This window comes from Lissotriton helveticus, chromosome 6 (genome assembly GCF_964261635.1).
Source record: "Lissotriton helveticus chromosome 6, aLisHel1.1, whole genome shotgun sequence".
Taxonomy (NCBI): Eukaryota; Metazoa; Chordata; class Amphibia; order Caudata; family Salamandridae; genus Lissotriton; species Lissotriton helveticus.
Window position 1 is genome coordinate 1114899982 of NC_136067.1, and position 13648 is coordinate 1114913629.

Sequence of the window (13648 nt, forward strand, 5' to 3'; positions counted from 1 at the left end):
AAACTATTCCGCCCAGACGACATGGGCGAACAGGAGGTCACCTTGCAAGACATAGCTGTCATGCTGGCTGCCATGCAGGCAGAGAACCTTAGTCTACGCCATGACATGACTGCCCTACAGGGCCAGATGGCAGCTAGTGTTACCAGTCCTTGGGGAACCACCCCTAGCCCCAGAGTCAGACAAGAAGGCCTGTTGAGACAGCCTACGTTCACCTTTGGGGGTCCTCCGCTACCACCAATCAGGACACAGCTATACAAGTCGTCACCCCCCATCCGGTGCAGCTGGTACCACCCGAACGCTTCTACGGTGACAGTACCAAGTATGGCGTGTTCATCCATCAATGCCACCTACATTTCATGGCCAGAACGTCGGCCTTTCCCGATGATGCATCTAAGGTCGCGTTCATTCTGTCATACGTGGGCGGGGACGCTGCTCAGTGGTCTATTGCGTTGGTAGAAAACAACGATCCCATGCTTAACCACCTGCCGACATTCAAGGAAGCCATGCGGCGAATGTTCGCTCGTCACACCTTTGTGCAAGCCGCAGACAACGAGTTGCTCAACTTGAAACAAGGCAACCACGACTTGCTTCACTACATCACCATGTTCAGCAGGTTCGTTATCGAGGCCCATTGACCTGAAGATAAGAAAGTATCAGTGTTCTATCGGGGATTGCGTGATGACCTGAAGGACCTCATATCACAGCTACCCAATCCGCCTAACGAAATAGGCCCTTTCATCGACTTGGTGGTCAAAATGAACTTCCGATTACAGGAAAGAAGAACCGAAAAGGGAAAAGGCAGCGACAACCGCTTCCTGTCCTTTGGGGACAAGGGTGCCGAAAAAGTCAAGGAAGAAACCGCTCCCCAGGGCGACGCCCCTGAACCAATGCAGATAGGCGGCGTCAGAGGTCCCTTGACTAGCCAAGAAAGAGAAAAAAGGAGGAAGCAGAACCAGTGCTTGTATTGCGGCAAAAGCGGACACTTCGTTAGGGAGTGTCCGGTGAAACCTGCCAAACCTCGGGGCAGAAGGCCCTTTGCGATGCCCATCACCAAGTCGGGAAATGAGACAACCCAGTAGACAAAGGGGTCCGTCCTCTGGGTTTTTCTTCCGGCACCTCAGCGATCCCTGCAGTATTCGACGGCAGTCACCACGTAGGCGTGGAAGTGACCCTACAGAACCAAGCAGGCAGTACTTGGCTGGTGACCGCTATGTTGGACTCGGGTGCAACCGGCAGCTTCATTGATACCGCCTATTCACACGCCTTGGGGATGAGCACGGTATCTAAAGCACAACCAGAAACGGTCAAGGCTGTTGACGGAACGGACTTGACTTCCAGCCCCATCAGGCATCGAACCGACGACATGACTATGACCTTGGCAAACCACCATGCCGAATCCATCAGCTTTGACGTCATTGACGCCCCTCAATTCAAGGTCATATTGGGTTTACCATGGTTAGTAAACCACAATCCCCGCATCGATTGGGTGTCCAGGATTATACGCCTGGATTCGGAACATTGCTGCAAGACCTGTTATGCAAAGGACGACCTACTGGGTACTCGTACCGTACAAGCACGCTCGCTACCCTTACAAGGCATGGGGATGATTTCCCAAGCAATTATACCTAAGGTCTATCAGGATCTAGCGGATGTGTTCGACAAAAAGGGAGCCAACACTCTGCCACCACATCGTTCATTCGACTGCCGAATAGACTTGATACCCGGCTCCACGTTGCCATGCAGCAGGATATATTCCCTCACGGAGAAGGAGAACATCCATCTTCGCTCCTACCTGGACGAGTATTTGGACAACGGGTTCATCCGCCATTCCAGGTCTCCGGTGTCCTCTCCTCTTTTCTTCGTGTCAAAGAAGGAAGGTGATTTGAGGACCACCTAGTCAGAGTCCGGAAGGGTGACGAATGGAAGACCGCCTTCCGGACGAAATTTGGTCTGTTCGAATACCAGGTCATGCCTTTCGGACTCTACAATGCCCCCGCAGCGTTCCAGTACTTCATCGATGAGGTGTTAAGGGACTACATAGATGTCTTCTGTATTGTCTACATAGACCATATCTTGATATATTCACAGACCATCACAGAACACGTTCAGCATGTGCGTTCCGTCCTCCAACAGCTGGGAAAGCATTGCTTGAACGTGAAGCTGGAGAAGAGCGTTTTTCACGTTACCTCTGTTAAGTTCCTGGGGCACATCATCACTCCAGCTGGCGTTCAAATGGACGATAAAAAGGTAGAAGCCATCCTCTCGTGGCCTACCACAGAGTCCGTTAAAGGGGTCCAGAGGTTCCTGGGGTTTTCCAACTACTACGGTCGGTTTATCACCGGCTTCTCTGAGATGGTGGCTCCTATCCCACACTTGTTGCGCAAGGGGGTGCGCTTTTGTTGGGATCAGAAAGCAGACAACGCATTCCAAGAACTAAAAAGGCAATTCACCACAGCACCTGTTCTGGTGCATCCAGATACCGAGCAGCCCTTCATAGTGGAAGCAGACGCCTCAAAGGACGCACTAGGGGGCGTATTGTCACAAAGGGATACCAGCACAGGACAGCTCCACCCAGTGGCTTTTTACTCCAAGAAGCTCCAACCCGCTGAACGCAACTATACCGTGTCCGACCGGGAGCTCCTGGCGATCAAGACGGCGTTCGAGGAATGGCGCCACTACCTAAAAGACGCCAGACACACCGTGACCATCTATACAGACCACAGGAACCTTCAGTTCCTCCGCTCAGCACAGGCCCTCACTGCCCGACAGCTACGTTGGACCGTGTTCTTCAACGAGTACAATTTCGTGATCACGTTCCGGCCCGGAAAGGAAAATGCCAAAGCGGACGCCCTTTCACGGCTGGATGAAACCGATGAAGACGCTGGCACGAGCGAGCCTGTTCCCATCATATCAGAACAACACTTCCAGGGCGTGGTGGCGTCCTCCGAGTTCATATCTCTGGTGCAAAAAGATACAAATCTAACCGATCCTGCTGACCTACCTGAAGGACAGAAGAGTGTGAGTCGTGTGAACGGGTTGCTGTACAAGGGAGACAAGCTCTACCTACCTGGGGTGCCTTGTCAGAAACAAGCTATCCGCATGTGCCACGACCATGTTCTCTCCGGCCACCCTGGCTACCACAAGACGCTTGATCTCGTACAGCGACAGTTCTGGTGGCCTACGATGGTGACACAAGAACCCGTGTGTCGAGCTGTGCCGTTTGTCTGCAGGGCAAGAACTGTTCAGAGCCTTCTGGTGGTCTTCTGCATCCCATTCCTGTGCCACCGTATCCGTGGCACACCATCTCCATGGATTTCGTAGTCGAACTCCCGCTCACCAAGACCGGTCACACCACGGTGCTCACCGTAGTGGACCACCTTTCCAAGATGGCTCATTTTGTGCACTTGGTGAAGTTACCCACGGCAGCTGAACTGGCTTTGGTCTTCGTGCACAACGTGGTTCGCCTCCACGGCATTCCATCGATGGTAATTACGGACCGGGGGTCGCAATTCGTGTCCCGCTTCTGGAAGAAGGTGTGCAGGATTCTCGAGATGGACGTACGACTTTCCTTCGCGTACCATCCCCAGACGGACGGGAAGGCTGAAAGAACGAACCACACCATGGAACAGTACCTCCGCTGTTTGCTGCTTATGGTTGAGAAGGAATGGTCTGATGTGATATGGATGGCGGAATACGCGTACAACAACAGCAAGCATTCGGCCATCAGCATGTCCCCTTTCTTTTGCCTCCACGGGCGTCACCCTCGCACCACTGCTTGGGAGGAACCCCTGGACAGCCAGTTGCCAACGGTACGGGCTTATCATGATTCCCTATGCAGACTCTGGCAGCAAGCCCGGTTCGAGTTAGCCAAGTCAAAGGACACCTACAAAGCGCATGCAGACGCACATAGGCAGAAGGAACCCGTATATCGCATGGGTGACAAGGTGTGGCTTTCGATTTGGCATCTCAAGGTGCATGGCCCTAAAAAACTGTTGCCCCGTTTTGTGGGTCCTTTTGTCATCGAGAAGGTGATCAACCCCGTTGCTATGAAGCTCTCGCTTCCTCCACACATGAAGGTACACCCGGTCTTCCATGTATCCCTTCTGCATGCTGTCCATCCTGACAGCGCTGTTCCTTCTCCTCCTTCCCCGGTGGTGGCGGAGGACCATATTGAGTATGAGGTTAGGGCCATCTTGGGTTCTCGTCGTTCCAGGGGCAAGCTTTTCTACCTGGTGGACTGGAAAGGGTACGGTCCCGATGAGAGGTCATGGGAGCCCTTGTCCCATGTGCGTCATGCTCCCGTTCTGGTCCGTGCTTTTTGCCTGAGTCACCCTCTTAGCCCTCGCCCTGCCTCCCCTCTTTGATTCCGGGAGTGTTGGGGGGTTCTGTCTTAGGGGGGGGGGTACTGTCACAATTGCGGCTATTGCCGTTCCCCGCCACACACATACAGAAATCCGGGATACTCACTTCCGGGCGGAAGTCGAGTCCCGGTTCAGTCTTTCGCTGCTGATCTTTTTCTCACCGAAGCACTTCCGGGGGAAACGCTTAAACATCGCGTTTCCCGCCGGCTCAGTGCTTCAGATTCCTTCCTGCATTCCGGATACGCTACTTCTCTTCGGAGCCCGGGAGACGTATTGCGAAAAGCTGCAGACCCTCGCCGCGCAGGAGCGCAAACTGGTTTTCTTGTTCTCGCCGCGCAGGAGCGCAAACTGGTTTTCTTGTTTTCGCCGCGCTGGAGCGCTATTCTGGGGGTTTAAGACACTTTGGTCCTTCACCCTCGCCGCGCAGGAGCGCTTGTTTGTTTTCTTCCCTTTTTCCCGCGCAGGAGCGCTAAGTTGGTTCCGTTGGACTACACTGCGCTGGAGCGCTATTCTGGGGGTTTGAAACACTTTGGTCCATAACCCTCGCCGCGCAAAAGCGCTGTCCTGGGGTTAAAGTACACCGCGCAGGAGCGCTGCATTTGGTTTCTCCTTACTGTTGTGAATTACCTCACCGCGCAGGAGCGCAGCATTGGGGTACAGTTCCTCATGAGCAGGAGCATTATTCTTGATTTACTTTCGCCACCCAGGCATACCACATTATTGCTGTACCTAAACGCTTGAATTGTGCACTATAGGGCAGAAGCGCTTTACCTTGGTTTTCTCTTTGGAGCTTTGTTGGTTTCTTGGTACAGAGGTCTTTTCCTGTTTCCCCAGTTGGCACCACGATCCCACCCAAGCTCCACACCCACACCAAGCCTCTACGTTCCTTTCTGGCTCCCTTCCCTGCTTCCATCTCATTCCTTCTGGGTACTACAGTCCACAAGGGTCAGGTGGGTACAGGGGCGGTGGCTCTTGTCGTCTCTGCGGAATTGCTTCACAAGCAGAGGTAAGTCTTGTGGGGCATCTGACAGTGAGTGCGCGACCCCCGTGCACGTGTAGAAGGATGGCTTCATCCAGGCCCCTGCGCGAGGCTGAAGGCTGCGAGGGCAGAGGCAGCACACGTGTCGTGCTCTGTACTCTTGGGGAGAGGCACGAAGAGGAGAGAAGCCAACAGAAGGGCGAAATCCTAGAGGGAGCCACAGAGAGTGTCAAGGACCCTCACTGAAGGAGGGGCAGACACGCGACAGCAAGGCCAGGAAAGTCCCGGGGCACAGCCAGCAGCTAACACAGCTACCAAGTCAGAAAAGGGGCCACCAGGTGAAGTGAACACACTGGTAAACACAGGAAGGCGTGGAGAGAAGGGGCGCACAGCGTGAAGGCATGGAGTCAGAGGCACCTGCATCAGACGTGCAGAGAGTCAAAGTGCATGTAAAAATGTCAGTGCAAGCAGAGGCAGGTGAAGAAGTGCCTGGAGACACTAGCTCACCCACATTCTTGAATGCGCTACCGCCATTCAGCCAACTGGCTGACCCAGTGACGGCTGCACCAAGGTGGCGTAAATGGATTGGACAGTTGTAAAATTACTTCATTGCTGTGCACGAAACCGATGGCGCAGTTAAACGGTCCACGATGTTGCATATGGGAGAGGATGAGTTGTATGAACTGTTCCAGGATCTAATGGAGACAGGAGACAAAAATGACTACAACAAAGCAGTAAGGGCTTTAGATCGCTACTTTGACCCGCAGGTCAACCTTGATTTTGAACATTTTAAATTGCGGCAGGCAGGCAAAACAAAAGGAAGAAGAAACTGTAGATATGTTTTTCGCATGCCTAAGGAAACTAGCAAGCTCCTGTACGGAAATCGACAATCCGCTCGAGATTAGGGCACAACTAATCCAATGGTGCAAGTCATCAAATTTGTGCAAACTGATTTTGAGACAGCCAGGCATTTCACTAGATGACTTTTTGGTGCTGCGGAAATATCATGAGCTGGCAGATGCCAGGGTGTGAAAGATGGAGACAGCACTGGGGAAAAGATCGACTGGACCTCACTCGTCATTTCCGGGTGCAATCAAGGAAGAGCGGGTTGATGTGATCCGAAAGGTAGTTGGCCGAAGGCGAGGAGGTGTGAGTGGCCGACCAGGAAGTAAAGAATGTCGAAACTGTGGTCTGGATAGCCATCCACTGAGGAGACATCTGGGGCAAAGTAAACCTTGCTTGTGGTGTGGCGAGTTTGGGCACTTCGCCAAAGTATGCATGAGTGCGTCAAGGCCGACAGAAGGTGGAAACAGGCAGAAGAAGCCAGGACCCAGCAGACACATGGTACATGCAGCGGGGGCTACAGAGGAAGTCGAAAGCATGTGTCAGAGGATGAACATCATGGAAGATGATGAGGAGAACGAAGTGTTCATCATATCATACACGGGGAGAACAAACATGAGGAAGAGACCACCACCAATGGGCCAAATCAACATTGGAGAAAACAGAATCATGGCATTAATAGACATTGGAGCCTCTGTAAACATTTGGGATGCTGAACAATATGAGGGACTCACCCCCAAACCACCTCTCCTCAACACGAACGCACAAATCTTCACCTATGGAGGGAACAACCCCATTCCACTCCAAGGCGTGATAGAAGTAAAGGTCACCCACGGGGCCACGTCGGCAGTCGCAAGATTCCATGTGACCAAAGACAGTGCGGGGACTCTATTGGGCTGCCACTCGGCAGAAGATCTGCAATTAGTGATGTTTGCGAAACAAATCCACCAGTCACATGCCAAAGAAATCATTGCGGAATTTCCTGAACTGTTCAGAGGCCTGGGCTGTCTAAAAGGTGTAAAGTGTAAACTCCACATCGACAAAACAGTGGCGCTGCGGAACAGCCGAGTGCCTTTTCACCTGAGAACCCTGGTGGAGGCAGAGTTGGATCCGCTGGAAAAAACAGGTGTAATTGAAAAGGTGTCCGGTCCTACTCCATGGGTGTTACCGCTGGTAATTGCACCAAAACCAAAACAGCCAGGAGCAATTCTTCTATGCGTGGACATGCTTTTGCCGAAAAAAGCGATTAAAAGAGAGCAGCACATAACACCGACCATTGATCAAATAGTTGCCGATATCAACAGGGCGTAATGGTTTTCTAAAATAGACCTAAACTCAGGATATCACCAGCTACTGCTCGACGATAACAGTCGATACATAATCATGTTTTCCACCCATGTGGGGCTGAGAAGATTCAAGCGGCTCGGTTTTGGGGTATCGTTGATGGCAGCGGTATTCCAGGATGCCATTAGGGAAGCCCTGTTGGGCCTGATTGGAGTAATAAACGCCAGCGACGATGTGCTAATTTTCTCGAAGTCCTTGGAGGAACACCACGTACGCCTGTGAGCAACACTAAAGAGGCTCGTGGATCAAGGACTGACCTTGCACAAAGAAAAGTGCACGTTTTACACCAATTCATTTGAGTTCTTCGGGTACAGGTTTCCACACACGGGTTGCAAGTGGATCCAGCAAAGGTAGAAGCCATCTGTGCAGTGGCTACACCCCAGAACCAAACGGAAGTAAGAAGCTTCCTGGGGATGGCAAACTACTGAGGCCGTTTTATCCTGCACATGGCCACCATATCAGAACCGCTGAGAGCACTCACCAAAAAGGATGTAAAGTGGCAATGTTCCAGCGCAGCAGCCAATGCTTTTACAGAAATCAAAGGAGCACTCTTGAAGGGGGTGACAGTGTTGTATTTCAAACATGGGAATCTGACGGAGTTAGTTGTCGACACCAGCTCGGTGGGGGCAGTACTCTTGCAGTAGGATGGCAGTGATGAGTGGGTGCCAATCCCATATGCCAGCCAAGCCCTCACAGCGGTAGAAACCCGGTATGCTCAGATTGAAAGAGAGGTGCTAGCCATCCGATGGGCGTGTCAAAATTTCGATAAATATCTCTGTGGACAGAGATTCAAGGTAGTCACGGACCATAAACCTTTTGTCCCACTGTTTGGAGGTACGGCAAGGAGCGGGCCACCACGGATTGAAATATGGGCGGTGCAAGTTCAACATTACAACTTTGAGATGGTGTACAGACCGGGTGTAAATAACCCGGCAGTCTATCTGTTGCGGCATCCGATGGCCCTCATTCCCGAATCTCACACGGAGGTAGACGACAGTGGCAAGTCATTCATCAATCAGATTGTCGAAATGGCCTGTCCAAGAGGCATATCCCTAGAGGAAATTGTAATGGCAACGGGAGAAGATGCCTGCCGAATGGCAGTCAAAGAGACACTGCAGAACCACCAGTGGAAGACTGGGACGGATCTGGGAAAATAACGGATGAAGAACGAGAAGCGCCTCTGGGGTTGTGGAAGTGTAGAGATGAACTAAATAAAGGTCGTGAAGGAGTAGTCCTGCGGGGGACAAAAATAGTGTTGCCATCCAAATTATGAAAGTGGACGGTAGATCTAGCTCACCAGGGCCACCAAGGAATTGAGAAGACCAAAGCTTGCATCAGGTCGAATGTGTGGCTCCCCAGGATTGATTGTATTGTGGAGGAAAAAGTCAGGAGTTGCCACACGTGTTTGATAATAGGAGTGGACACCCCAGTTCCACTCGTGATCACGGAACCGCCCAGCACCAAACCATGGACCACCATTCCATGGACTTTGGGAGTTTTCTGGTTGGGAGGCACACAGTGGTCATGGTGGACAGTTATTCGAAGTTCCCCGTGGTGGAAGTTGTGACCTCTACGTCATTTGAGACCATCAAACCTGTGCTGGAAAAAATGTTTGCTCTATTGGACATGCCAGGCGAAATACGCACAGATAACGATCCCCCTTTCAGGGACTAGAATTTAGTGATTACATGGAGCTCTACAACATACGTCACTGGACGATAACAACTCAATGGCCCTAGGCGAATGTCGATGTTGAGAAGTTCATGCAAACCACCAATAAGTCATTGAGAATTGGAGTTGCCCAACGAGAAGACCTGGAAGGGTGCCTACACGTGTTTTTGAGGGCGTATCGTGAAACACCTCACAGTACGACGGGATGTGCACCTAGTGATCATCTAATGCAGAGAGCAGTACGTAACGTTGTACCTGTGAGTGAACAATGGGTGCCAGGAAAACTGAACCGTGCGATGGCTCAGGCCAAATGGAAAAAGAACAATGACAAGGCCAGCCACAGAAGGAGAGAAAGAGACATAGCCACCTGGAGAGGAGATCATGTGGTGCTGATTGACAGACATCTGGGGTGGAAATTCAGGACGCCCTTTGAGAAAGAGCCATGGGAAGTGGTCCAGGTGCAAGGAGCAATGGTCACGGTAGTGGAAAATAGCGAGAAATGCATCATGGTTCAAGAAGGTGATGTCACCAATGTTGGTAGCTGCCGGAGAGGAAGAACAGAGGAGCATTTCAAACACTCAAGAAATATATAATGGTACAGGAGTGCAAGCAAGAGACGAGCCTCTAGATGAAAGTGAAGAAACCACTGAGCAGGAGCAACAGCGAACAGGGAACCCCCGAACGTCAGAGGATGTCATGCCCCGGGGGACACATCCATACAGTCTGAGAGACAATCCAAGGCCCAGTCAGAAGCTGAAAAACTTCATGTGCTAAATATTTGGTACCAGAGACTCTGCCACATTCCCAGTGGCTCTTGCTATGTTAGTTTATTTTGTTGCTTTTATTATTTTCACTTATTGTTTGAATCCACTTCAACTCCCTGGGCGGGGTGCGGGCCGGGGAGTATATTATAAACGTGACGTCAGTGCTTGTGGCTGGCGGGACAGACCAATACTGGTGTGTCATAGTGCTTGTGTGTGTCCGTAGTTATACTAGGCCCCAATTTCCCGTAGCCCCTCACAAACCCCTCGAGTGTCCCCTTACCCCCAAGCATCACACCATTCAATCCCAAGGTCACTGAATATCAATGAGGCTAAGAGTCCCTCTTCACAGACGCAGGGGGGGACATTATTTTGCGTTTCGCCACTGAGACCGAGAGTTAGTGATGAGCAGCTAAACATCACGAGGGGAGAATGAGTGGCCATATAATGAATAGACAAGCACGGTGAGATGGAGGAGAGACACACCAAGCCGTAATGTATGGAGAAACAACGTGACAATGGAGACGACTATTTGTATTTAAATGTATGGCGAAGTTGATGAGAGAAGTTCTGCAAGTAGCATCATGAGTTACAGGAAATAATTAGCAGATTAGTGGCGGTTACACCGAGGTAGCCCTATAGATGGTACATGAATAAAAGATTAGTCAGATGCAGACCTAACAGAATTCGTTTACCACGGATAAACTTTTCCTCGAATAATTGCGTGGTGACGTCATACGTCGTTAAGAGAAAACGGCATTTTTTTCCGATTTCTCTTTAACGACGCTGACGCCGACGTGACTTATGGTGAGTTGTTTTATTTGGGGGGGGAGACCCCCCCAAGCCCCCCTTTTTTTCTTTTTACCTTTACCACATATGCCTTTACTACAAACATCGTAGTAAAGGTATGCGTGGTAAAGGCATTAGTGGTAACCACGCATGCGTTGTACTGCATGCGTGGTTAAAGATTTCGGGGAAACGGCTTCGTTGTAAAGGCCGTTTCCCGTTAGTGAAACAAGGATGTGGACACAACTCAATACGACAGCCACATATTTCGATACAACATAGACCTCTTGCTTATAGTTGGCCTGGGCTCTCCCCTCTCTTCATCGCGGTCGGCCCCTCCCTCTCTAGGAGCTGGTGACCCAGAGCTTCTAATGCGCCCTGGCAGCTAGCTACATGTTAGGTTCAAAAGCCACTAACCCTAAACCCTGCTGGTAAGCTACTTCCCAACAATCAGAACACACCTTTGTTAACACAAAGACACTGCTCCTTTGCAAGTTACAAGGTGCATTATTGCGTTTGCTTTGTTTCTGCTTATTTTTATGTGTTTACAAATAGGACAGTTATGAACATCGAATATATTTTCTAAAAGGTTCTGTTCCTTTAGCTCCCTGAGAGTCAGACCTGAACATACTGAACACAACATATGGCCACGAAAAATAAATAGAAACATCTATGCCCACAAACAAAAACAAGTCTTTAAATGTTTCTAGGATTAGCTATGAATAACACTGGCTGTTGAACGCTGATATATTTTCCTGCGGGTGTAATTTACATTTTCTTCTTGAAAGGGTCTACCTGAAATATATCCTGTCTATCAAAGCCAACTCACTTGTCACATATTTAAAAATGTGTTGTTTTTTTCGTAGAAAGAAGAGCAGAAATGAAGCCCAGAAGGTTAGTGAATCATTTTATAGCTCAATTGTTTTCGATTGGTAATTTTAATCCAAAGTGATTTAAGATCACCCAAACTCAAGGATGAGTAGAAACCTAACAAACTAAAATGAATGATGGAATGCAACAAACATTTAAAAAATGTATGATTGCTATGATTTAGTAAGCCTCACGGACACATTACTATGCCCATCAATTCACCCAACATACACATTGTACTGCATGGTAACTGGCTTCACGCTTCATATATAATAAGTACCCATAGTATTCTCTGCAAAATAATAAAGACCCTGTTTGTTGGCCTGCTGCCATCCATACACAATATTAGTGTTGCGGGGGGCAGAATGAGAATGTATCAGGGGTATTGGTTGAAGCAGAAAACAGCTTTGTATGCTGCCATTGAATTTGTTGATGGTAAAATCTATTGGTGATATTTTAATTTGCCATCCAAAATTGTATTTATTGAAATTCAAATGGAAGCCGAGAAAATATATGGTGCAGAACAGTGCTGACATTAAGCAGGTCACAGTTTACTTCCAACGCATAAAAAAGCAGCTGGCAAAATTAAAATACCATTGATAAGAAGTACCTCCTTATCTGCAGAACTGGTTTTTGCCACACATACTTGTAACTATGCAGAAGCTACACTTTACCAGAGCAGAATATTCAATGTGGAAACTGAATGCACATCATGTTGAGTAAATACTTTGGCAGGTGAATACAACTGAAAATTCTTCCCACTCATTCACAAGTCTCGTAGTTCTTGATGGGGCTGGTAACCCTGTTGCCGGTCCGCTCAAGAATTCTGAAGTCCATAGTTAGTACAGGCCTCTCGTAAGCCACAGAGATTTCAGTTGTTAAAATCAGGGAGAACAGTGGGGGGAATGAGGAATTACCTAGGGATTCATGCCCAGAATTTACATACATTTCCCTAGTATTAATTAACCCATAATCTTTGTTCATTCCAGTGGGAATGACCATCTTTTTTTGTGGTGTACCCCCAGAATTTTGCTATGACTGTTTTTGCTGGCTGTAAAACTTTATCCCTGCTAACTTGTGGTACACTTTGTACCATAGGCTGGGGACTTATATCTAAAGTGAATAACCAATTAGGAGTCTGCCAATTTATATTGTTGAAATGCTGATCACAAGCAATTTAGCGCAAAATATCAAGTTTATAGTGCACTGAGTTTTAGAGGCAGAAAAAATAGGGTTCGGCAGAAAAGACAGAAAATCTAAGGTGACGCTGCAGAAAGAGCAAATCTCTTTCACTCAGCATCACAAATCTGAAGAGGATGGGCAAGAAGAAGAAGAAGGCTAGTGAAGAAGTCAAGAAAAGGTACTATAAGATTGCCTTCAGAGCTTGGGAGGAAGTACCTATTCTTCAGTCCACCACACATGAGTAAATGGATGAGGAAGAGAAGGTGGAGGAAATAGGGGAAGAAGAGTAAGATGACATTGCAAGGAGAACAGTGCCAGATGATGACAGCTCCCAGGGAGTAGCATCACCCACTTTGTCCAGAGTAGGGAGCAGCATGTTCTCTCACAGTCTGAACCAATTTAGAGAGGGAGAACAGACAGTCAGAGAGGGATTCACCTTCTCTACAGCTGCTGAAAAGAAGGCTGCTGCAACCAACTTTGTAGTTACGTTAGGGTATTTTTTGTGTTTTTGTGCTATTACCAGCACCTTCACCTCTTCTTTCTGCACTATGCAAGCACTCATTCACCATTCATTCATCAATTCTTGCACTCAGGCACTCACCTATTAATTCTTTCATTCACTTATCCATTCATTCAACTATTGAGTTGACAATTACCCACCCCCAAGTCACACAGCCCCACCAACATTATTGACGTTCAAAGAACCACTTTTTATCATCAAATTGCAAAATTAACCACTTATGGTTAGCTACTAAAACAGACCTTTCTTTCCCAAATACTATTTTTGTGACCTTAAGCATAACTTAACAAATGACATCACTTATGTCATAACATATAACAATATGACTTCA

The 13648-nt window shown here is 48.9% G+C and overlaps 1 protein-coding gene across 1 annotated transcript in view; it reads left to right on the plus strand.

Moving 5' to 3' along the window:
* CCDC170 (coiled-coil domain containing 170) overlaps window positions 1-13648 on the plus strand; it is a 244498-nt gene that overhangs the window by 16132 nt on the left and 214718 nt on the right. Inside the window, exon 3 of the mRNA XM_078646946.1 lies at window positions 11612-11639. Within this exon, the coding sequence (XP_078503072.1) occupies window positions 11612-11639 (28 nt within the window). The remainder of the gene's footprint in view (window positions 1-11611; window positions 11640-13648) is intronic.